The following is a 27258-nucleotide window of genomic DNA, read 5'->3' on the forward strand; positions in this document are numbered from 1 at the left end:
CCGCCTCGCAATTCTACCTCTGAGTTCTACGGACAGTTCCTTGGACTTCATGGTAGAGTTTCTGCTCTGACATGCACTGTCAACTGTGGGACCTTATATAGAAAGGTGTGTTTCTTTCTAAATTATGTCCAAACAATTGAATTGGACACAGATGGACTCCAATCAAGTTCGAGAGACATCTTGAGGATGATAAAAGGAAATTGGATGCACCTGAGCTCCATTTGGAGTGTCATAGCAAAGGGGTTGAATATTTATTGACAAGACATTTCAGTTTTTCATTTTTAATTAATTTGTGAAACATTCTATAAAAAAAATAATCCACCTTAATATTATGGGGTATTATGTGTATATCAGTGACAAAATGTCAGTTTCATCCATTTTAAATTCAGGCTGTAACATTACAAAATGTGAAAAAGTCGAGGGGTGCGAATACTTTGTGAAGGTACTGCACATGAAGGCACATTTTATTGTAAATATATTGCTTTACAAATCATATGCTTTTTGTAAAATAATGTTTGCATAATGTTTAAATATCGGTCACAAACACAGAAAAACGCAGCACAAAATGAAACAAATTTTCCCGTTGGTGCAGGCAGAGTAGGAATTTAAAAAAGGGGAATTTTAAAAATAGGTGATGAAATCAATTCCCCCACCCAGTAAATCAGTAAATACAGTAGGCTTTTAGGCTTGGATTTTAAACTTTTCTCTCGGTCCACGATGGGCGAGTCATTTCTTGGACCAAGTGCCTCTCATTATTGTCAACCATGCCGTATTACCACCGCCACTGAAGGTGGATGGATGTTATGTTTTCACCCCTGTTTGCCTGTGAGAAGGATATCTCAAAAACTTGTGGATGGATTCGGATGAAACTTGGTGGACAAGTTGGGTTTGTGACAAGGAAAAAATGATTAGATTTTGGTGAAGATCCGGATTCAAGGTTTTGTTTAAAATTTTTGAAGCGATTCTACTTCACCATTCAGATGGGGCCAAAAATAATATATAGCATGACATCTCAAAAAGGTATGGACAGATTATGAGCAACCTATGTGGATGAGTTGGGTAGGTGACAAGAACAAGCCAGGTGCCGTTCGCGTTTGTTGTGCAATAGGCTGTAGAAACAGTGAGGGTTCTAGAAGTCACCGGGTCACAAAAATGGTGGCAGTTGTGGATTTTCCATGTAAAAAGGAAAGCATGGGAGCCCAGTAGCCCACCATAACAATATTTTGTGTTCTGATTGTTTTGAGCTTGGGGTCAAATGTAATACTGAGCTGCTAAACGTTTGGGCATTAAATTCCAAGGAAAGCTCAAGAAAAATGCAATCTCAACAGCTTTTCAATACATGCAGTCAAATATGTGTGGTTGAAAAAAAAAAAAAAAAAGATCAATGCAGGTAAACTTTACTTTGAATGCAAGAGTAAGACATGCCCTGCACCCTTGCTGCAGGTAACTGGGACATGCAATGCTATAAATCAAAGAACCTATTTCTCTGCTCACTTGTCTATGCATGTGTCAAGTGACTCAAAACAGCTAATTTTAGAGAAAACATTGTGTAATCAAAATGTCATGCTCAGTTACTTGCCGACCGAGAACAGTGGCTTTCATTTCCAGTTGGAATCAAATTCGGTACAACTTGCAGTTCGTCCAAACAATCAGAATGCACACAAGATCAAGGACTGAAAACACCCAAACTATAAGCCCCGACCGAGCTGGCTGGCGACCCGTTCGGCATACGTCAACATAACATAAACTATGCAAATTGCAATTTCATTTGGAGCAGAATGTTACAGCAACATGGCTAGCAATGCACACATGGAAAATAAACAGTTGCACAAAAATGCACCAAAAAGGCAATGACTAAAGATAAAGAAAAATAAGAAAAGTGTAACAGAGCCCTCCCAGGTCTAAAAAGTATCCACCTTCATGTGTGTGTGTATATGTGAGTGTGTATCTCATTGGTTGTTATACCCATTTGTGGGTTTCAGGAGGTAGAACTGAGTCTTCACAGGATTCAAAGTATCCACAGCCACTTCAATAAGGGATCACGGTTCATGGACTGAGCTGTTTAATTTTTGTTGTTCTCAGAGTTTTCTTCTAAGGGCCCTTTTTAAGATCGTCACCAAACCCCGGATTGCCTCCAATTGCAGATTGTTTGTGGCAATATTCCCGGGAATGTTTTTTTTTTAAATCTCAGTGAGGTTCTTCTTTGTTATTCTTGTTGCTCTAGTTGTCATTTGTGTAATTTAGATACTCTTCAGCTTCCATGAAATCATGATATAATTTTTGAGATCCTGGTATTTGGTCATTTTCTTGATTTCTGCATTATTTAAGCTAAACTCGCTGGATACTGATCACTCGATCAGAAATGCTGTCTTTTCTTTCTGGTTCCTGAGTACTATGTCCAGTCGCAATGCTTTGTTTTCTATGTTCACGCTCAATGTAATCATCAGGTCATAGGTGAGCATGACCCATGGTTCCCTTGGTTCGTGTTTCCATGAGTTTTCTGGGACTGGAATGTTTAATTTTTTGCAGATATGCCGCCAATGAATCACTTGGCATACTTTGTTGTGCCGTTGTGTGTAAAGTTGTTCTGATAATAGTTTTTTGCATCCCGAGAGAGGTGACTACTACTTTCGGTTTCTGTCTTGTAGAATCTACACGTGTCCGTCTGGCTGAGTCCCACCATCTTTTTAAAATCCAATGGTGTAGTGTCCTTGATATTGGGTATGTATTACGATTCGTTCTCCGTCCCAGTTGAGCTGACCTCTTCTTAGCCATTCCATTGAGCCTTCTTTGTCTATCCCCACTCTGTCCAATTATTTTTCGTATTTTCCTGCTCTTTTGTCATTCTCCCAGTTGTTGGTGTATATTTCTTAATTTTTAAAAAATATATATTGATTTTATCTTTTTTACTATTGTTGGGGCAGAATTTGCTGCCATTTAATTTTCCTGTGCGGCATATTCTAGTCGCACCTGTTTTTGGAAATTATTTGCAAGGTGAGTTAGGGATACTTTTTCAGGGTTATTTTGTTCATGTTTATTTATAAATTGCATCCGATAGTCTGTTGACCATTTCACATACTCAGCTAGTCCTCTCTAGTCGTCGTCAACGTGTGGCCCTGAATGGGTTTCTCTCATCTCCTCTTCCTGTTCAGGCTGGAGTTCCCCAAGGCAGTGTTCTGGGCCCCGTGCTTTTTCTGGTCTTCATCAATGATCTCTCTGACTCTCTCGAAAATCCTCTCTATCTCTTTGCTGATGACTCCACTCTCTGCCGCTCCATTCCTCTTCCCTCAGATCGGCAGTCTGCTGCCTCCTCACTCTCTGAAGACCTGGACAAAATCACAGACTGGTCAAACAAGTGGAACATGTCTTTCAATCCTGACAAATCTCACACTCTTACTATGTCTCTCCGAAAAGATCGACTGGACAACCCTCCCATCTACTTTCTCAACAATCCTCTCCAAGAAGTTCTGTCGCTCAAGATTTTGGGTCTCACTATCTGCCATGATCTTTCTTGGGAAAACCACATTTCCAAGCTGGCCTCCAAAGCCAGTCGCCGACTGGGCATCCTCCGTCGTGCGAAGTCCTTCCTCGGCACACCTGAGCTCCTCACCACATACAAGGCTTTCATCCGCAGCTCAATGGAATACTGTTCTCCCCTATGGGCCGGTGCTCCTGCCTCACACCTAGCTCGGCTTCACGCTGTTGAAACCAAAGCTTTCAGAATTATTGGAATCTCCCGCGATGAAGCTATCTCTGAGGGCCTTTCACTCACTCACCGCAGGCAGGTAGGTGGTCTTTCTGTCTTCTACCGACTCCTTTCCGGCCTTGCACCCCCAGCTCTCTCTGTGCTCTGTCCCCCAAATATTCCTACAGGTCGCACAAGATCTGCCAGCAACCCTCTGATGGTTAAACTGCCGAAATCTCGGCTCTCTGCTCACCTTCACTCTTTCATTCCTCTTTTCTCCCGCCTCTGGAACAAACTCCCTCACTCCCTTCAATCCCACTCCTCCCTCCAGGTCTTTAAAACAGCTGTTCACCACCATCTCTTATCTTCCCCCATCCAAAACCTTGATCTTTTCTACCCCCGCTAATTCACCCCAGATCCACCTTGTTTGAAATTCCAACTTCTTTCCTGGAAGTCCTGGCAGTGTCCATATGTTTTATACCTCTCCCACCGCCCCCTTCCCACGCCCCCCCCCCCCAAAGCCCTCGCCCTCTCTCAGATCTCTCGATGTCTCCATGTCTCTCGGTCCCTGCTCTCAAATGTTGTGTTTGTGTCCTTCCCCCTCTCTCCCCATCTTGTCTACCGCTCCCTATGTTATATGTTTTATGTGTCGGTTTGTCTTTCTGTGTGATTAATGTTCGCTCTTTCACGAGCCTCGTCCTTGTATACAAAAAAAAAAAAAAAAAAAAAAAAGAAGTCCTACACTTGCTGCTACGTGCACCTGGTTGAGTTCCATCAGGCCGCTTCCTCCCTCGTCTCAGCAGGTACATTCTCGGGATGCACTGGTTTTTGTAAAACATTTTGTTGATGGTAAGGAGTTTTCTTGTTTTGATGTCTAACTTGTTGATTTCTGATTGGGGCCAGTTTATTATTCCACAGCTTTATTGGAACACTGGTAATGTGAGCTGGTTTATGGCTTCAATTTTGTTTCTTGGGTAGAGGTATGTTTTCAGGATCAGCTTCGTTGTATGCAGCTATTCTTTGGCGATTGTTTTGCACATTTGTGTTTTAGAATCAACCTATTGTCATGTTATGTATAGCTGCATCATCCGGAAACATTCAATCATGTTTCCGGATGATAAATCAAATTATGAACAATAAATTAAATAAGACAATAAATTAAATGATTAATGTGGCCTATGACTACATGAGTAAAACCAGAACATGTGTACCCTAACTTACATATTAAATTAGCTAATTGAGGGTTGGTTGGCAGCACATACCTCAGGGATGTGGTGCTTGAGGCAGTGGGTGCGGTGGCAATGCTGGCATAGATGGCCCACCAAAGACACGTTTGCCTTGCATTTGAGAAAAGCACAAGTGCGATCCAAGTGCGCAAACGCTTCTACTACAGAATCCAGGTCTTCATCCCCCACCAAATCAACCTGACTGCCTGTGAAGTTAAAATACATTCTTAGAGGAGAAAGAAGTTACAATCTGTATTGTCTGCAGCAAGCTTCCGTTGCTAAAGATTCGCTTCATAGAAGCAAGCATGAGCTTCAGTATTTATAGCAGTGACCAGGAATAGGAACAGAATAAGACAACTGCAACATAATTCTGGGACATGACATTTGAATTCAACTGTTTTAGAGATTGTTAATCAGCCAAGATATCACTGATGCATCTCCACAATGAGACAGCATGAAGCAGCAAATGGATACCGTTTCCTTATAAAACTTATGTATACATTTTCTACATGAAATAATGCATACCTTACAATAAACATAGGGGCAATACCCCTGGCGCTCACCTGGTAGAATAACCAGTATACTGCACTGACTAAAGGTATTTTAAACCAATTTCAAAGCTTGCTGGAAGACAGGGCAGCATGTAGAATCATAATAACATAATCATAAGACTTTAAATAAACAAACAAAAAAAAAACTATTTTTGGGGGCAAACTCTCAGAAAGAAAAACAGGAATGTTGGAGAGAGGGGGTCTTGGGGAGAGTTAACGGGGTTGTAAAGATCATGGTTTTGGACTCGAGATGGTGGTGAACAGCTGGCTTGAAAACCTGGAGGGAACAATCCAATTGAACAGGATGTGGAAGTTGGTTTCACAAGTGGGAGAAAAGAGGAACAAATGAGAAAAGGTGAGCAGTGTGGATTCAACAAAGATTGTAAATTTACACTTTATTTCTCATTCGGTTTCTCATTTTTATTCCTCTTTTACCTTCCTTTGTGTATGAAAACTTCCTTTGTCCTTTCCTTGGTTTTGCTTTAAATTTCCCATGTTGTCAATGGAAGAAAACTTGCGTATCTGCCACTCACCATTGCTTGCATGTTTGGCCTTCATTTACACATGTCATATTTTCCCCATCATAAGAAACATTAACCATTCAAGCAGGGCTGAGAAGATTGCTCAGAGTGTAGTGTACTCGCCTCTGAGATGCGAGTCAGGGTTTTGGATCCAGTCAGTCTGTCAGTCAGGGTTGTCAGGTTTGAATACTGGTCAAACCATAAAGTGTCAACCTGGTGCTTTGCAGGCAATGTGTTGGTTGCATCAAAGAGAATCCTGGTCTTTATGGGATGATTAAACCAACTATTAAATCTGTGAACATATGAATTGCAAACGGGATGGAAACGTCACATAAGCTTTTAAGTTAATGCTAAGAATGGGGAGAGTAAATAAAAAACAAGTGAATTAATGTATTAAAATCTGGCATGGGTATGATACGGACACAATGGGCCAAATGGTGATCTCCTGTACCTCGGTTTCCTTGTATATCTTTGCACACTGGAAGGTTCAAAAAAAATCCATCCACGTCACATTGAACTAAACAACACTTCCTCCCTCCCATCCCCATCACCTGCCCCCCACCTCACGCACACCCTATTGAAGTCATATAGACCTTTCCAAAAGAACAAGTCAACTGGAAAATGCAAGACTAGTAAAAATAAGTGAAGGAAATAGACATTACCTTTGTTGATATTCTTTCCAGATTTCTTTCTGTGTGCCCCCATTCTGTTTTTCTCCTTGTCGTTTACCTGTGCTCGAGCCTTATCCCTCTTCACACATTCGATATGCAAAGCTTTCAGGTCTACTCGGACTCCCTTTGCTTTGTCAGCTGTATCTTTAACCGCTTTTTCATTCAGTTCACATGTGAAATCTTCAGTGGAGTCATTTTCTTGAGCAGCTTCTTTGTTGACACTTTGTGGAGCTTCCTCTTGTGTAGTAGTCTCGTCACTTTTTGAAGATTCCCCCGGCTTCCAGATGGCTATAAACCGCTTATTTCCATCCCCAACACTGCGATGACCCAAACCAAGCTCTTCTGCAAAGCGGTGCACCCAAAGTCGTCCTGATGATTCTAGTGAAGCTGGAAATTCAAGCCGCTGTTTTGTGTTGTCTGCCACAAAAGCTTCAAGCTCACAACGTAAATGTTGATGTTCTTGCCTTTTCACTTCAGTCTTCTCTCGAAATGTATCCGCATCTCTTGCGCTCTTAATGCGGCTACCCTGTACGGCAGTCTTGGTATGCATACTTGCACTGGCGCAGTCGTTTTTATTCCTTGAAACACTCTGGTCATGGTCTGGTCGGAATGAGGCTTCTTCCACAATATCACTAAGGTACTCAAACGCTGTGCGCATCTCGCCTTGTGCCTCAATTTGATCCAAGAGAGACTGCAGGAAGGGATGACTGCCCACTGTGTCTGAATCACAAACCACTGCAAGGTGCCTTCGTGCCCGAGTCACTGCAACGTTGATGCGTCGATCATCATTCAGGAATCCCACCTCACCTGCCAAGTACCATAACACAAAGAGTTCCACATCATAAAATAAGCAAAATGAGATAACATCTCTCCAAACAACTAACAACCCTGCCCGAGGAGGCAGTTGCCTAAGCCAGATATAAAAGCTTTACTCAAGCTATGTTCACACAGATAATCCACAGCAACTTGGTTGTATCAATTCCCAAGAATTTTGATACGTCATACAATTTGGTGTTCACAGCATATTTTTTTAAACGGGCCAGGCAACAGGAAGCGAACTAGTTGGTCACGAGAAGGCATTGTGGTGGATCAGATGATGACTGTTCTGGACTAATTCGTCTAGATAGATTACTGTGCTTGGTTATGTGATAGTAACGAATCTGGCCTAACCCTTCTGTGGAACACACCTTTGGACTCAGCAAGGAACAAGCTCCAAAATACAAGGTTTTTGTCTTCCTTTGTAAACTGTTTTTTTAGTGGGGTTGGGGGGATTAGAAAAGGTGCCAATAAAATTCTCTGTTTTTTATTTTTTTAATGCACCATATCTAAATTTGCAAACTCTCTTCAGGGTCCTAAAGCATCAGCTATTCAACTGAACTAATGAGGATGAAAGTAAATAATCCAATTGGATCTGTCAAATCATTGTACAATAAACATTATAAAACCAGTTACATTGAAACAATTTCATTTCCATATGCCCCAGCTGTTTCCATGAATGTTCAAAAACCAAACACACCCATAGGACATATTTATAGATATACAAAGAATAACTTAGAACAGCAACGTCTGGAACAGGGAGATACGACAGCAATTTCTTAATGTTCCAAATCTCGTGGTTAGAATGAATGAATGAATGCATAATCCAGCAGTAAAAATGACAGAAATGAATAATTATGGTAATGTTGTTTTCCACTGCCATAAATAACAGATAACAGAATGCCATAATTAACATAAATAACAAATAAATAACAGATATGGCAAAAGTGGCCATGACCAATAACAGGCGATCACCGAGCTACGCCCTCAGCTAAATGGAATCAGGCTGTTGTGAGAAGGCAAAGCAGGGTTTAGCAAGTCTTTATCCCACTTTCTCCTTTGATGTTTCCATTTTAGCTAAATCGAGGGAAAGATCCCTCAAAGGATTGGAGAATTCAATTTGGTTGAGGCCCTCTCCGATCTGACCAGTTCGGCCTTTTTTGATTGGTCAATCGAGTTTGAATGCCACCAACGATGTGGGTTTATGCAACTGAAATATTTGCTGTTAATGGCTTCTCTCGCAATGCAGACCTCACTAAGTCTTACATTTTAAGATTCATTTATTTTGCTGAGAAAACATCTCTCTCCAAGAGAGATGCTGATGATGCAGAATTGCACATTTCCCCCTGAAGCCGGGCATACTACGAGGCAATGAGTAAATTAAAATCCCAGGCAATTCAAGTCAATGTCTCCAGAATTTTGTGCAAGAGCCACCTTGGTTTCATCTCACAATCAAACAACTACTGTATATGTTGCATGATATTCACTCACAAATAAGTTCTTTCGCCTGAATATTGCCCCACAATGTGTAGCACGTGTCCCACTCATGGGAATCGCTCACAGTTTATCAGAAACTGTTGACATCACATCCGTTTTTCGCACAATATTAAAAAATAAAGTCTGCACTTAGGATGTTCCCACGTCTGACAATGTATCCGTGGAGTTTTTTCACTAAAACGTAAGCAGATTTGGAGGATTTTTTAAACTAGTGAGGTACCCGTGCTATGCACGGGTGGGGAGGCCAGAGGCAAACAGGCAATGCAGAAACGGCGAATGCTAAAGCATGAAACCAATAAATTCCACATTCCTGTAGCACCTTCAATCGCACGTCAGACATGGACAGCAAGTTCGTGAAGGACTTCCATGAAAAACGTACCTGTACGCAAACAAACAGGTACGTTCACGTATGGAAACATCGATCGTGGGACCGTGGCTAATCTGCACATGGCGATCCGCGAATTTCATGTTTAGAAAGTAGAAACCATCACGGCATGTCGTCATTCACTTGAACACGAAATCTTTTTTCATTCCAAACAGCATAACTCCAATCACACATTAGCATTAATATAAAAAATAAACTTTTAACAACATTGTTAATGTTTCCTTCATTGTAAAAACTACCAAGTCAACAGTTAAAAGGATTTTGAGCCAATAAGTGTTACGGCTTTGGCAAGATCGATAGAGACAGCGATCTGGTAGCTTATACACCGCCCAAATAGCTATGTGGAATTCTCTCATGTAGAGATTATACCCACGTCGTTTGAACTTTGGCCAAGGTCATTATTTACTTTTAATGATGTTTATATACGAATCAAAAAGAATATAATTGGTTTTGAGTCGTCCTTTCCGCATATCTCGTGGGATTGTGAGTTGGAGAGACGACCGTGATGGAGGGGAGGGGGTTGGCATTCTCTCAAGCAGGGATTCAGCCCATGTCCTTATAAAAGGTCTTTGTCCAAGGTCATTATTTTTAACTGTGTTTTCATTCATCAGGTTGCGATCGGTGCAGCCGTTTGTGCGGTACCCGGGAAAATAACGTTAGGCGGGAGTCCAAACCTGAAAATGGAAAAACAATATAGCCCATTTTACTCCAGTGGGTCCCAGGATTACCCACCCAAAATATCGTTGCGATCGGCTCAGCCATTTTTGCGGTACCTTCGAATGAACAGACGGACGGACAGACAGACGGACAGCCATTTGATGAATTATAGTAAGATTTAACTTCAAGCATATCGGTACCTAAAATGCAGGAAATTATGCTAATGCATTTGAAATTTTCCTGGAAAACATGTGGCATTCACACCAATACATGTTAATTTCACTGATGAACACACACATGTGTTAATTGCTCAAGGATAATGGCATTTGAATGGATGAATAATCTCAGTGTATAGCCAGCTTTAGAAATAACAAAAAAAGATAACAGTGGAGAGATCTCTCAAACTGAGGCTTCAGGTGGGATATGACATAATGACAAATACAAAGTCAAAAGACCATGTGAGAGTCATGATGCAACCGATGATCATTCATGATGGAATGGTGACCTCACTAGTGAAAACTGACGAAACTGAAGGATAGTCTCAAGTTATGAACGAAAAATTGCCTTGCGTTAATAAATGCAATTGGAAAGCAATTCCAGTCTCCGAAATTAAATTTGATAGACAATTAATTCTAATTTTAACTGGGATCTAGTTATCTAGTTCTGTCAAATCGTGTCTGACTTCTGGTGACATTCATGATCAGATTTGTCCAAACATCCCTATCCTGCACTGCTTCACGAAACTCTGACAGTGACAGCTTAGTTGCAGCCCTTACCCAATCCATCCGGCACATAGAAGGTCGCACTGGGATTAAAAGCACACTATGGAGCATCCAATATAATGCGAGTGAAAACGCAAATATAAACGGAAGTAACAAAGAAAAGAAAAACATGGAATTCCTTTCTGGTACCACCCTCTGAAGCTGTCCCAACCACACCTCACTGCAGGTGCCCAGCCACCTAACTGCCGTACCCCATTCCTTCCACTCCAGTCTATCCCATACTTCACCACCTCCCATTAATGCTCCAAACCCTCAATCTCAGTATCTCCTCACTAACAACAGATGACTTTGAGCTAAATTCTGAAATATCTCCTTCCAGATCTCTCTGTATCTTCGACAGAAACCTTTCTCATGCAGGATGTTCCGAGCTCATTGATCACCTTTCCTGCACTTTGATAGACCCCGCTCTCATAATGGTGATAGCGTTTTTGTCCATGCTCATAACTCACTCTGAAACCCCGACTCTGCTCCTACGATCCTGATGTCGAATTTCATTTTGTCTTTATTCGCTTCATAAAAAGCAACAATAAAGCATATCTTGGGTATTTATGGCTTCATGTCTCTCTCCATTACAACCGCCTATTTCTCTGTGTGGTCCACCATCCCGCCATCTGTGGTCTCGATTTATGAGGACCATTCCTCAAGCATGTGTTCTCTACTGTCCTCCCACTCAAGTTCTCTTTCTACTCTATGGACACGTCAATTGCCACTATGCCAGCTGGCTGGGAGTCAATCCTCAAACTAGCAGCTATGGCCTTCTGCAAAATATCTGGCCTTACTCAGCTTTTTTCTTTTCAGACATCTTTCTGAATCCGAGGCCAACTAATTTAAACAATCTGAGGCCAAGTGAATGACCAGCAAAGAGATGGCAGGACAACATTCTTGAGGTTGACTCTTTTTGATGGCCAAAAGGATGGCGGACCAGTGGAGGAAATGGATTGGAATGCAGATTCCGAAGGGGCGACCATAGCCCTATACAATTAAGTTCACAAAGTCATCTTTCTGAATAGCAAACATTCTCTGTTCGACATGGTTATTTCAAATTTCCCATCATCCTATCCTGCTTCTCCTCCACCTATGTTTTTTTCTGATCATTTATTACCTCTGCCACAGAAGGTGGACGGAGGTCATGTTTTCAATTCCTGTCTGTCTGTTTTTGTCTGTGAGCAGGATATCTCAAAACGTTATGGACAGTTTCGGACAAAATTTAGTGGACAGGTTGGCATGTGACAAGGATGCATCGAGTAGATTTTGGTGAAGATCCAGATCCGGATAGGAGAATCTTTAAAGTGATTCCTCACCATTAAGTGATAGGGATATACACAATTTATTATTATTTTTTTGTATACTGAATCGAGGCTCGTGAAAGAGCTAACATTTATTTCACAAACAAATCAACCAGACAAACAAAATATATAAAAAGAGGGAGCGGAAGACAAGATGGGGAGAGAAAGGGGAAGCACACAAACACAACATTTGAGAGCAGGGAGATGTGTGGGAGGGAGAGGGCTTGGGGAGAGGAGGCGTGGGAAGGGGGGGGGGGGGGGTGGGAGAAGTATAAAACACAAGGACACCAAGGACTTCCAGGACAGAAGTTGGTATTTCAAAAAAGTGGATTTGGGGTGAAATTAGCGGGGGTAGAAAAGATCAAGGTTTTGGATGGGGGAAGATAAGAGATGGTGGTGAACAGCTGTTTTAAAGACCTGGAGGGTGGAGTGGGATTGAAGAGAGTGAGGGAGTTTGTTCCATAGGCGGGAGAAAAGAGGAATGAAGGAGTGAAGGTGAGCAGAGAGTCTTGATTTTGGCAGTTTAACCATAAGAGGGTTGCAGGCAGATCTTGTGCGACCTGTGGGAATATTTGGGGGCCTTGCCCAGAGAGAGCTGGGGGGGCAAGGCCAGAGAGGAGTCGGTAGAAGACGGTAGAATATACAGCATAGCACAATATCTCAAAAAGTTATGGATTGAATCAGACGAAACTTGGTGGACAGTTTGGATGTGTGACAAGGATAAATCGATTCAATTTTGTTGATGACCTAGATGCAGATCTGGATACGAGGATTTGTTCATTTTTAAAAGTGCTTCTTCACCATTGAGAGATGGGGCAAAAAGCGATATACAGCAAGGTATATCAAAAAGTTGTGGGTGGGTTATGACAAAACTCTGTGGATGAGTTGGTTAGGTGATATGAACAAGCTGATAAGATTTTGTTTCAGGTATGGATGCAGATCCGGCCTATCAGTGGGATACAAAACGTAAACTGTTCAGCCTGGTGGGGGTATGCGCTCTACCAAGTGCCGTTCTAGTTTGTGTTGTGTCCCTGCGTTTTCTTGCCTCCGTCGACAAAGTCACGGGAGGCATTATGTTTTCGGGTTGTCCGTCCATCCGTCCATACGGGCTAAACCTCGTTTTTCTCAGCAACCATGTCAGATTGAAACGAAACTTTCAGGGTAGGAATGACACCCACGCAGAATGTTTTTATGATTATTGTGACGTCATAGGTCATGTGGTATGGCAGCCATCTTGGATTAAAAACAAATAATAATAAAAAATATTTCTTGGCAACTGCTGAATGGAAAAATTGAAACTTGGCACATTGTGAAGTACTCCCAATGAGGAACAAAAGCATGAAAATGATGACATCATAGGTGAAGTGGTATACCAGCCAAAAATGTTTTAATCGATTTTCTTCTCCTAAAAATCTGAAATTGCATGCACATGATCTATGACCCATTTTTATTGAAATATTAAATTTATGACATCATAGGTCACAATGTTTGGCAGCTATATTGGATTATATATATTTAAAAAAATAACCACCTTTAGAGGCCATTTTTCCCCGCAAAGCGGGGGTTGGCCTTTTCGGGCACCGTGGTTGTTGTTGTTTTTTTGGTCCCCTTTTTGAAGCAATGTTTTACGGCCGGATGCCCTTCCTGACGCCAACCCTTTTTGCCGCCTTTAACGACAAACAGGGTATTACCAGTGAACTGGTACTCAATTAGCCGACCTCGGAAGGATGACAGGCTGAGTCAATCCCCCTGGCGTTAATTCAGCGATCGACCGGGATTCGAACCCAGGATCCTAGGATCCTAAGCCGGCACCCTAGCCGCTAGCCCAACACCAGGGTTTGTTTATTAATCCAACACCAGGATTGAAGGAAAATATTAAGTAATTATATCTCTGAAAGCGCTCACCCTATCGATACGAAATTTTACAAATATCATCGAACAGCACTGTTGCATATAGTTTGAAAATGATTCTGTCATAGGTCACGTGGTTTGGCAGCCATCTTGGATAGAAAAACGAACCTTATCCGATCAACACGATACTTCACAAACGTGATCCACAACCCATACATATGCAGAGTGGTGCCATATACCTGTTATGGGACTATGCGGAGGCATATCGGCGACACAGTCGCATTGTTCTAGTTGTCACCATGTTTCTTTTTCCTTTTTATCCTCTATCAGTCTTACGCAGTTGCTTTGTTTCATTTTGGTCCTTCATTAGCTCTGACTTTTGTATAAAAAGACAAACATTAATTAGCAGAAAAAAATATACATTTCACAAAGCAGATAACAGCGACATATGCGACGACATGACACACACCTTTACGGTTAGACCGGACAAGAGACAAAACCACAGCCTCTTTTTCTCTGCCCTGGAAACCATCCACAGACTTCACCTCTAGGCCCGGGTGTGCAACTGAAAGTGTCTGTCTCAAAAGGTGGACCTAGATAAAACAAGGAGTAGAATGCCAAGATTATGAGTGGGCATGCAGTGAAATAAATAATGAAGAAGACAGCAGCAAGAAAAAAACCTTTCTAGCAATAAGTGACGAATAGCAGCAGCCAAGAGCTGCAGGAAATTAGAGCAACAGCATTAATAATGATCGATGAAGAGAGGCGGAGGAGGAGGAATAATGAAGCATAAAGTTGAATGAAAAGTGTACACAGCCAGCCACCATTTATACTGACAGACAAATACAACACACAATTCCAACTTCAGAATGACGAAAAGAGCACTTTGTTTCAAAAATAGCTCATCGCTAATGCAAAAGGTACATGACCTACCGCTCCATGGAGTAAGATGGGAAGGAAGTCAATATTAGAAACACGATACCCCACACAGTGATCAAGGATACACTATACACTTCAATTTTAACCTTTTCAACACTGACCCCCTTGGACTTTCAGCAACCCTCCCCCTCCCCCCCCCCCCTCCACCCCCTGGGCTCCGTGGAGAAAAATCACAGAAGAAATTTGTTTTATTTCAGTTTTCTGCCTGTAAAAATGTTTTTCCCAGCCCAGCTGTAATTACAAATTTTATTTTGAATCATAGACCATCTTACTTTCTTATTTTTATTTATTTATCACCAATACTCTCCTTTATGGTTCCAGTTAAACCAGCAGTTAATGCCTGGCTTTTCGATACACAAGAATTCTCCACAAAAATCCCCCTCTCACTTCCTGAGCAATTAGCAGTGACGCAGACCGAAGATAAGGTATAATATAACAGAGCCTCTAATTGCTCAAGAAGTTGCTCATGATACGTTTGTAAACAAGAGAAAATTAGCCTTAGACCATGCATAAAACGAGTTCCATTACGAGCATTATACCATGGGGAATAAATAAATAAATAAATGAAGCACGTGGCCACCTGTAGACCGGCCGTCAGGATATATGGAAGTTTGAACAGTGGCCGGTAAACCGGCTGCGAGGTTTCAAATGGTTAATGCAATGATTTTTTAAATCTTTTTTTTTTAATCCAGAAGTTTAGCGCTGTCGAAGCAGTCTTGCACACTACCCTATTATAACATGCCTAAGTACTGCTTGGAGTATTCTTGGCAGTATTTAGAAGGCAATTGGTGTTCTACAGTGTTCCAAGTACACAATTCAATTTTAACAAAATATATACAGTAAAAGTCGTATAAATAAATCAATTCTGGGTTTTACCACCGTTGACTCAGTGTCTATTACATCGCCCAATCGAACACGTTAACATTAGTCGTTCGTGCCTGTTTGTGGCCTTCATAACTTCCTTAAAAGCAGTAAGTTTCTTGTTTGGAATGATTTTCAATTCTGTTTGACTGCCAAGCAGACAGAGTAAAAATATTATCTCACCCATCTCTGCACATGTGCGATCGGGCCAAATTTAGAGACAAAGTACTGTTCAACGGCAGGTTTATTTTTTGATTCATGTTCAAAACACAACATTCAATTTAAATACAGTGCATATATAAAGTCTACAGCCCTTTCAAAATTTTCACCTTTTGTCGCTTTATAGCCTGGAATTAAATTGCATTAAATCAGACATGTCCCACCTTTATTTACACATCTTAACCAAAACTTCCAAGTGAAAAACAGATTATACAAATTTCAGAAAATTAATTAAAAATACAAAACTAGAATATCTTGGTTGGATAAGTATTGGGCCATGGAGTTATCCATCGCTTGTGCCTTCAAGGTCGAAAGTCAAGTAGCAGATCCCAGAAAACCCCTCAGGAATCCCGCACTCACCCCGAAAACCGTAACAATATGTTGGACATGGGGGTAGTTTAGCGGTTTAATTCACCATATGTGCCACCAGTGGTGAGAGGTCATAAGTGGTAAGGGACAAACCGTATATTGTTTGAGTACAAGCTGGATAGGATCACTGTATTTAATCTGGAGCCAATAGTCAAGTCAAAAACTTCTTCCAAAAGCTGCTGGGATAATTATTTTACTAAAAATTGACTTAAGCAAGGGTGTATAGGCAGATGCCTGCAGGTGATGAAGATTTACACATGATGCCAGATGTTACCTAGTGAGTTTTTGGAGATGCCTCTTGGGATGATAAATTCAGGAGCTACACTTGTGTGGGACATGAGGAGGTGTTACTGGTGGGGATGAGAAATGCTGATAGTTATCTTAATGACATTTTGATCGATACGCCATACTCGGGGCCAAGCAGGTGAGCTGCTCCACAGCAGAATATCCGTAGCTTGTCTTACGGCCAGACTATGGAAGTGCGTATTTGGAGACTTATAAAGAACAACCAAACAGGTGTGTGTGTGTGTGTGTGTGTGGTTGTATAGGTGTGTGTGTGTGTGTGTGTGTGTTTCTACATGCACGCGCATGTGCAGCTGCGGCTTGACTCTGCCCAATCTCAAAACACACAAACACACACTACCTGGAGGTTGTAGGGAGAGATGACAGCAACATCGCTGGACTTTACACCTGCTTTCAAAAGAGATTCCACGTGGCTCACAACAATGTCAACCTCACCTGCAAGTAGAGGAAAGCCAATATTGGCATCACTTCAATCTGTTTGCTTACGCAGACTCAACCTACTCTTGTGAGAACGTATGCACATTGAAAGACCATTTACATAATATATACATAAAAATGGTGGAACTTGCCTGCACACCCAATACATTTCCCTTCCCATGAATCCTATTTCTCCGAAACTCCCCTACCCTCCATTCTCTCAATTTGCTCCCTCCTTCAATTCCTCTCATTCTCCACCAATGCAGTATGGCACATTACACAGTCCTCCTAGATAATGATAAAATAGACATTTAAACATAATTTAAAAGTACTTGCAGATGTCTAATGGCTATGGTTTCAGACCATGATAATAGAACACCTATAAGTGATGTGACTGGTATTGGAGCATTTTATTAACAACGATTAAAATAATTATCATTCTAAAAAATTAATAGATGACTCTACCAAAGTATTATACCGAACAAAATGATCAACAAATGTTTGGTCCCACAGGTAGACCATGTAGTGCATCAGATATACATTTATATGGCATATTATTACATGAAAAGCATGCCAATTATGCTCCAAAGTCCTAGAAAGACTCAAATGTTGTCGTTGGGGGTACAGTAGAATGCAAACTATCAACAGCATTATTTAAAAAATAAAATAAAATATTTTTCACCTGATGATATTTCCACCCCTCATTCAATATGTGGACTCTTCTTCTTCTTCTTCTTTACCTCCCCAATTAATCTTAGTCTTGTGGGATCAGCTAGGGGGGGGGGGGGGGGGGGACTTTCTTTCCCATCAATCTGGAAACGGCTTGCCACACTTGACAGTGAATTGTGAGAGGCGTAATTCGGCCAAGGTACCGGTGGCGGCAATAACTCACATACTCTTTGTTAGAGATATTGTGGAATCCAACGTGCATCAACGCACCCAGTAAAGAAAGATGGGCTTCTGGATTAACATTCTTCCGATGGACAGCACACATATTGACGTATCACTCTGCATACAAAATACCAGTGTGACAGTTTTTCGTTGGATTGAGATTTCAAACCCACTCGTTTTTGAGCCATCAAGTCTGGGTTTGATTTTTAGCCTGAATATAAACCAACGCATGGAGGCTTCACAGACAGAGCATTGTATCACAAAGTGTGCTATTTCTCAGATAAACATTTAACAGCCTCGATGGCTTAATCGTTAGACCAGAATGTCTGCCCTGGGTCTGGGAGGTTGGTGGTTTCAACCCCAACCGTTTTTTGTTTTTTTTGTATACAAGATTGAGGCTCGTGAAAGAGCTAACATTAATCACACAAAATGTCAAACCGACACATAAAACACAAAATAAGGGGAGCGGTAGACAAGATGGGGAGAGAGGGGGAAGGACACAAACACAACATTTGAGAGCAGGGACATCGAGAGAACTGTGGGAGGGAGAGGGCTTGGGGGGAGGTGGGAGAGGTATAAAACATATGGACACTGCAAGGACTTCCAGGAAAGAAGTTGGAATTTCAAAAAAGTGAATCTGGGGTGAATTAGTGGGGGTAGAAAAGATCAAGGTTTTGGATGGGGGAAGATAAGAGATGGTGGTGAACAGCTGTTTTAAAGACCTGGAGGGAGGAGTGGGATTGAAGGGAGTGGGGGAGTTTGTTCCAGGGGTGGGAGAAAAGGGGAATGAAAGAGTGAAGGTGAGCAGAGAGCCTAGATTTTGGCAGTTTAACCATAAGAGGGTTGCAGGCAGATCTTGTGCGACCTGTAGGAATATTTTGGGGACAGAGCACAGAGAGAGCTGGGGGGGGCAAGGCCAGAGAGGAGTCGGTAGAAGACAGAAAGACCACCAACCTGCCTGCGGTGAGTGAGTGAAAGGCCCTCGGAGTTAGCTTCATCGCAGGAGATTCCAATGATTCTGAAAGCTTTGAACAAAAATTGAACCGTGGCTCATTGCAAAGAACTCCGCATGGGGAACTAGAACGGCATTCAGTGGAGAGTATACCTCCACCTGGTTGGCTATATCACTCAATGGTGAATAATCACTTTAAAATTCTCCTATCCGGATCCAGATTTTCATCAAAATTGAATCGATTCTTCCTCGTCACACACACAACCTGTCCAACCAGTTTCGTCCAAATCCATCCAATTTTTTTTGAGATATCCTGCTATGTATCGTTTTTGGCCCAATGGTGAAGAATCACTTAGAAAATTAAATAATGCTCATATCCGAATCCATATTCAGATCTTCACCAAAATGGAATCGAATCGTCCTTGTCAGACACCCAACCAGTCCAACCAGTTTCGTCCAAATCCATCCACAACTTTTGGGATATCCTGCGATGTATCGTTTTTGGCCCTATCTCCCAATGGTGAAGAATCACTTAGAAAATTCTCGTAGCTGGATCCGAATCCGGATCTTCACCAAAATCTAATCATTTTGTCCTCGTCACATATGCTACATCTTTGCCAAATTTCGTCCGAATCCGTCCACAACGTTTTGAGATATTTTGTTCACAAACAGACAAACGGACAGACGGGTGAAAACATAACCTCCGTCCACCTTTGGTGGCGGAGGTAATGATTTGAAGTGGGAAACTCAAATGGAAGTATTGAAAAAAACGTGCTAATAGTAAACTCAATGTGTGACGTCTCGCGAGACCTCATGGTTTACTGTACCAAGACTTGCTCACTATTTTTATAAGTAATATCTGATCTCTTAGGAATGTGAAGCATCGGTCTGGAGCAGAGCATTTACAAAACACCAAAATTTCCACATTGAAACGGTTTTAAAAACACGTGCTCCCAAACACAGTATTGGGATTAAAATATACAACATACCCAAAATTTTGGTCTCGACACTCACTCCACAGTCTGGAGAAACAACGAAAATAAATTTGCATCATGTTTACCACCAAAAAAATTTCTTTTTAAACCACCAATCAATCTGTGCAATCTTTTTCCAATTAACGATTCCACAAGGACCCTCAAATGGACTAGCAAAATCCAGGAACTTAGTTGTAAAACAAACCATTTGAAGAACAGTACTTTATCCTACTTAGTTCATGCTATCAGGGGCTACCCTGGGGGGAAGGGGACACGTGGGCGTATAGGCAGGGGGGGGTGCGGGGGGGGGGCAGGGGAGGGGGATCGGGGTGAGGGGACAAAAAAACATGAAAACGAAATTGTTAACAAGATTTCAAAGTTTTCAATGCACAACATGTGTGAGAACTCCTAGTTAATTTTTCCCCACGCAGCGCCTTGTGGAAGGAGTAGGCGGTGTAAAAAAATTCATGTGAAATTTGCGATACGTGGAATTGAATAAACCATTCTATCATTATAGCAACAACCAGTAGGTGGCCAGGCAGGAGCGCATGTTTTAAGGCATCATATACATTTGATATAGAACGTCAAAGATGGGGCACAGACTCGACACAGGACAAATCCAAGCAATGTCTGAGAATCAGGAATCGCTGTACACCGGAAACACCACATTCATTGTTATAATCAGCAAAACGTTCCACAAGCTGCCCATTCACTTATTATTATTATTATTATTATTATTATTATTATTATTACTAGGAACGGTACCCGCCCTATGGGCGGGGCTTCAATTGGGAAGCCGAAATGAAAAGGCACGTCCTTGTTCACCAGATCTGTATTCCTCGGACTGCCTCCGAGACTGGTGTGCAGCTGTGTCACGTACTTGTTCCTGCCTCCGATAGTCCTCGTCTAAGCGAGCCTTTTTTCTTGCAACAGCTTCCTTGGACGTTTTCGTTAATGAAGCTTTCCGTTTGGGAGGCATTTTACCGGTTTATCTGAAACGGCACCCGCCCAGAAACACGTACCAGAGAAAAATCGTTTTGGCAATGGCCTCTCCAATATTGTACCCGTTTGTGACTATGTTTTCATTGCGATGAAGCTATTCGAATTAATTATTCAAATATTCGAATTCGAATTTATTTATTCGTATTTATTCGAATTGCACGAATATGTGAATTGTGATTGTGTTTCATTGTGATGTTTGTGCGGCGACGGACGGTGTGTACAAAGGGCAGGGACTTAATCAACGTGAGCTGATGACTCGCGCTTACTGGGAATTCCTCGTTCGTGGGACACTGTCTCAAGCCCCAGTCCCCATCACGGATGGGGCTCAGCGGTTTACCCGAGCCTGACGGCGAAGGGCAAGGCACACGCTGGCCCGTCCGGTGTAGCGCGCGTGCGGCCCCGGACATCGAAGGGCATTAAACGTTCATTAAACATTAAATGTTCATTAAAGGATTACAAAACGAAAAACATTACGAAATTATGTTCACACCGTCACGTCAAATACTACCGTGAACACATACATCGTCACATCGTCACAATGAGAACATCGTTAGAATGAACGTTATGCGAACGCAAATGTTATGCGGGAGTCCAAACCTGAGAATGCTGGAGACCAAAGCTGAAATTGGGAAAACTAAATAGCCTATTTTACTCCCAGGGGTCCCAGGATTACCCACCCAAAATATCTTTGCGATCGGTTCAGCAGTTTTTCGGTACCTTCGAACAGACAGACAGACATTTGGTGAATTATAGTAAGATTATTTTTATTTTTTTTGGATGCAAGATCAAGGCTCGTGGAAGAGCAAACATTAATGACAAAAAAACAAAAAAACAAACGGCCACATAAGACAAAATAAAGGGAGCGGGAGACAAGATGGGGAGAGAGGGGGAAGCACACAAGTACAACATTTGAGAGCAGGGACATCGGGAGATCTGTGGGAGGGGGGGGGCTTGGGGGCTGGAGGCACAGGAAGGGCGGTGGGGGTTGGGAGAGGTATAAAACACATGGACACAGCTCGGACTTCCAGGAAAAAAGTTGGTATTTCAGAAAAGTGGATCTGGGGTGAATTAACAGGGGTAGAAAAGATCAAGGTTTTGGATGGGGGAAGATAAGAGATGGTGATGAACAGCTGTTTTAAAGACCTGGAGGAAGGAGTGGGATTGAAGAGAGTGAGGGAGTTTGTTCCAGAGGTGGGAGAAAAGAGGACTGAAAGAGTGAAGTCTCTGGCCACTGTCACCGTAATACACTTCTACATGCCTTCATCGAGCATGCTCATTCATTTCCTCTCTCCCAATTAGATCAGTGCTCCAGCGCCTCAGTGTTGGACCAGTAGCTTTGACGATTACCTCCTCCATCCCCCCTCTTTCACTTTCACATCACGTCACCATAATATGCTCCTTAGAAACGTCTGGAAGTTTTGTTGTGGCTCGCCAAATGTCCAGGTCCGTTGAGGCATTTGAAAATTATATTTTAAACAAATGATTCAGGAGTCCTCGCTGGTTGGTTCACATATTATGCACAATGATCATAGCCCGATTAGCACAAAAAATGTCGTTTTGATGCCTTGGCTGCTCTGTGTGGTGTGCATACATAGAGGGCATGAGGTTTTGGAATATCACCGACTTTGCTACAGTATCGTGCTACCTGTTGGTCATCAACAGCATAGCAATTGCTGCTCGTGATTTCAAGCAATACAGGAGGAAATGGCATGTAAGATGATTTGAGAGTGATAAATCTTAAATCATCTTGCAGGACTTGTCTGTGCGAATCACCCTGGCTTCTCCTTCAGATATCGTGGTGGCTCTATAAATGGTTCATTCATTATTTTTAACTCTGGGTGTTGAGAGGTTTGCTGATGACGATTGTTTTTTTCTCTGTATTATCTTTATGCTTACAGCTCTCAATGCCAACACCATTGCATCCTTCCCTGGAGGTGTGAGGGGGAGTAGTGAGAAGTGGCAACCAATGCAGAACTGTGACTTGACACTCTTGTATTGGATAGAAAGGGAGGGGGTCCCAAAGCTGCACTCCCACACACTTCCCCTGGTACACTCAACCACCTTCTCAATCTTCCACCACACGCATACACCCCACCTTCCCCCGCTGCCCCTGCCACAAGCAGACAGCTTCGCTATTCACAGCTCTCCATGCCAAGTGGCTTTGTGTTCGTATCCACGTGGCTCACCAGGATTGTAGTATGCTGCCAGCAACAACAGCCACATGCATCCATCATTAGAGCTGCCACTGCCACACTGAAACCGCAAAATGATACAATAATGGCCTCAGACTAGCTTTCCTACTCCCAGTCTACACACGGCTTCACGAAAAGATAAAAATTTCATGAGCCATAAAAGATCGGTAGCTTATCAATTAAAATCTCGATTATCTATTGCCCTTTCCAGGTTTTCAACCAATCTTGTTTCAACTACTCTTCCTGATGTAGCTCCACAGAATAATTGTGCAAGTAAAATGTCCATCGCTTTTTTTGTTACCATGGCCAAGGCTCATGGAATAACTAGAGCAGGAGGGAGTGGAACAGAATGGAAAGGAGGAAACATCAACAGCAGAGTCGGGGTGAGAAAGCTCAAGGGGAGGAGGAGAATGCATTGGAGCGAACAATCTGAACACAAGCTGAATGAAACATAGCACGAAAAAGAAAGGGAAAGTGGGGATGAAACAGAAGTTAACTGATAGTCACCATGGTGTTTGACGCAGGAAAGTTTGTGGCGTCCCCTAATGAGGCACAGTTCCTAGCGTTAAAAAGATCGGAACTCTTGAGATTGGCCAAACATTTTAACTTGGAGGTCCGAACTCATATGAAGAAAGCAGAGATGCAGACATTGGTGGTAGAATCTCTGGTGGGACAAGGCACATGGACAGAGGTAGCCTTGGATTGGTTACCCGAAGAAAAAGAAAATGTGGAGCTCCGGAAACTGGAGATGCAACTGCAAAGCCAGGAAAGGTTAAAAGCAGAGGAAAGGAAGGCAGAAAAGGAAAGAGCAGGACAGGAACGAGACCTCGAGGAGAGAAGAGCAGAGGAAAAAGCAGAGGAAAGGATAACTGCAAGAGAACTCGAGGAAAGAAGAGCAGAGGAAAGGAGAGTTGAAAGGGAACTCGAAGAAAGAAGAGAAAGGGAAAGAGCAGAGGAAAGAAGAGCCGAAAGGGAGTTAAAGGAACGTGACATGGAGTGTCAGAGGGAACTTAAACTGAAGGAGCTGCAAATAATGGAAGAACGGGGAGAGGTAGCATCCATGCCGGCTAGTTCGACAACTAGTCAGAACACTTGGGATGTTGGTCGGCATGTGAGGCTGGTTCCACCCTTCAATGAAAAGGAGGTAGCCAAGTTTTTTTACACTTTGAGAAAGTGGCTTAAATGCTAACATGGCCTGTGGAGTCCTGGACTATGTTAGTGCAAAGTGTTCTGGTGGGTAAAGCTCAAGATATATTTTCAGCTTTACCAATTGACCAATGTGCAGATTATGAGATAGTGAAGAAAACCATTCTCAAAGCCTATGAATTGGTCCCTGAAGCTTACAGGCAAAAATTCTGGAATGCCAGGAAGAGGGAGAGTGAGACCCATGTGGAGTTTGCCAGAATGAAGGAAACCATGTTTGATCGGTGGTGTGATTCGAAAGGGGTTGGGAAAGACTTCAAACTGTTGCGACAATTGATCTTGGTGGAGGAATTCGAACAGTGTGTCCACCAGGACATTAAAGTACATCTGGAGGAAAAGAAGGTACCAGAGTTGTATGAGGCAGCCACCGTGGCAGATGACGATGCCTTGACACACAGGATGGGGTTCCACAAACCTAATTTCCCACCTAGAGTTCGCCCGGGGAGTTATGGTACATCCGGTGCGGAGAACGAAGATTCATGGGGATGGCCTAGAGAGGACTATGAGGACAGATCTGATACTGCAACTCTGAGGGATCAGAAGTCTACAGTTCCAAGACAGACTTATCTTCCGGGGGACTCGAGGCAGACCACGAGTTTTTCCTCCGGGCCTACTTGCGCTTTTTGCAAGAAACCTGGACATTTGTTGTCCCAATGCTATGCCCTGGAAAGGAAAAATCAGGAGCGGAGTCAGACTAGTACAACTCCGAATGCATTGGCAAATGTGAGAAATCGTCCTTGGAGGACAGAGTCTTGTGAATGTTCCCATGCCAAAGTTCCGGCATCTCAGAACGACCTTGTTCAAGAGGGTTACGAACCTTTTATTTCAGAGGGGTTTGTGTCACTGGATGGAGACATGACTAACCAGAGACCGGTTAGGGTATTGAGGGACACATGAGCACATCAATCTTTGATGCTTGAAGGCATTTTGCCATTGTCAGAGAAGACGGCAACTGGGGTTAGTGTTCGTTTACAGGGGGTTGGTGGCTATGTTAAAGCTCCACTTCATGTCATCCATTTGCAGTCTGATTTGGTGTCAGGACCGGTCACCGTAGGTTTACAAGCCACTCTTCCTGTAGAGGGAGTATCTTTTGTTATCGGGAATGATTTGGCTGGTGGTCAAGTTTCTGGTAACCCGGTTTGTTGAAAAGCCTAGTATGGAAAATAACACCGCACAGGTAGAGCAGGAGATTCCGGGTATCTTTCCATCCTGCACCGCGACTCATGCTATGGGTAGGAAGCGCCCTGAAGAGAAGAGGAAGTACCCTGAAACTAAGTGTCAGCACACACAAGTCAGGGATGGAAGCAATGTTGGCAAGCTCTTTGTAGGTGGACTGAACTTCAGCACAAGGGAAGATGTTCTGGATTCTGTCTTCGGCAAATATGGACCGCTCTTGGAAGTGCTGCTGATAAAGACAGGGAGACGCAAAAGTCAAGAGGATTTGGCTTTGTCACATTTGAAAACACAAAGGACGCCAAAGATGCAGAAAAGGATTTGAATGGCAAGGGTTTGGATGGTCGGACCATAACAGTAGAGAAGGCAGGCCATAGGCGTCGAGGGGGCTACAGAGGAGGAAAACATGGAGGTAGTTTCAGGGGTGGCTATGGCTCCCGGGGTGGGAGTAGTACTTTTGGTGGTGGCCGCAGTCGATATTACTATGGAGGCTCCCAGAGTTACGGCAGTGTGGAAGTGTAAATTTATAAAGCAAGCAACTTTTATGAGCCTCAACCCTGCATTCCTAGTCTGCAGGTGTTTTTTTTATGCTTCCCATGTCTATTTGGGATTTCCTACAGTTGGCACGTTATCTCCGACACTGCCCAGAATCATTTGCTCAAGAAAAAAAAGTAAAACTCTTAGTGTAAGGCAATGGCAGATCGCATATTGCCATGGCAAAATCATTTTTCTAACTGAAGGGAATATGTAATACAGATGGGATGTTTTTTGGAAAGTAATGTGATGTTGGAAGTAAGTTGGAGAAAAGATATTGTCTTCTTAGTAAATAAATTAAATAATGGCAAAACTAGTAGCTGATAAACACCATATCTGACCAGCTGCCTGGAGTAATTAGCATCCACTGAATTGCTTCACAAATCCCTTTGTGCTTATGAAACTAGTGAATAATCGACTCAGTATGAAGTCGAAGGTAAACATTGTATTGATAAGTGAATGCAAGATACTTGGTAATTATTGTAGAGTTGAAACAATGGAGGAACATAATCCCCTCTGCGCTGAAATAATCCTCCCTGCGCTGACCGTTGTAGAAACAGAGACAGCTGACGCTTTTCTTTAATTGCCAGCGTTCTCGGGAAAATCTCTCAACAAGAACGATCCGTCTGCAACAAATTGAACTTCTGAGTTTTTAGATGGGTTTTTAGTACGGCAAATTGTGAAGTAAATACCTATTTATTAAATAAGGACTTTTCTTATTTAATTGCAAGTCTTAACATGACTTATTAGAACTCATGTTACTAGTGTGTTAATTTGCAACATTGTATAATCACCCTTGCATCAAACAATAAATGAATTACAGATAAACCCACAGAATGGTAAATCATTTGGTATAGTTTTAACAATGGAGGCGCTGTAATTATTTGGTTGTGACTAAGGAAAATATTGTTAAAAAATGTGTTTTGAAATAAAGTAAATGGTCGTTGCTCCTGTCGTGTCAAAAATGAGTAAGGATATATCCACTTCACTGAGAATGACCTTCAGATGGTCTTGAAGGGATTAGAGAGACAGGGCTCCAGGTGTTTTGCAGGAGACAATGGAAAAGCAGAAAGAATTTGGGATGCAAACCTACTCTCAGCAGGAGGCAACCTCATCCTCGACACCTACTCCCTCCCACCCAAACTTTGCCCAACCAATCCTAATGCTCTCCTCCCCTCTCTTCGCTCCTCCCCCCTCTACTTGTCCCCTCCCACCCAAACTTTGCCCAACCAATCCTACTGCTCTCCTCTCCTCTCTTCACTCCTCCCCCCTCCTCTTGCTCCTCCCACTTGAAATGTTTT

The 27258-nt window shown here is 42.5% G+C and overlaps 1 protein-coding gene across 6 annotated transcripts in view; it reads right to left on the bottom strand.

Moving 5' to 3' along the window:
- Positions 1–27258, bottom strand: part of IGHMBP2 (immunoglobulin mu DNA binding protein 2) — a 79135-nt gene that overhangs the window by 16153 nt on the left and 35724 nt on the right. For all 6 annotated transcript variants that reach the window (XM_068119398.2, XM_068119404.2, XM_068119391.2 and 3 more), the window contains 4 exons: positions 16960–17054; positions 14398–14521; positions 6646–7461; positions 4948–5117 (listed from right to left, as the gene is read on the bottom strand). In XM_068119398.2, coding sequence (XP_067975499.2) covers positions 4948–5117; positions 6646–7461; positions 14398–14521; positions 16960–17054 — 1205 coding nt within the window. The remainder of the gene's footprint in view (positions 1–4947; positions 5118–6645; positions 7462–14397; positions 14522–16959; positions 17055–27258) is intronic.

The sequence above is a fragment of the Myxine glutinosa genome, chromosome 1 (assembly GCF_964187855.1).
Source record: "Myxine glutinosa chromosome 1, kmMyxGlut1.1, whole genome shotgun sequence".
Lineage (NCBI taxonomy): Eukaryota > Metazoa > Chordata > Myxini > Myxiniformes > Myxinidae > Myxine > Myxine glutinosa.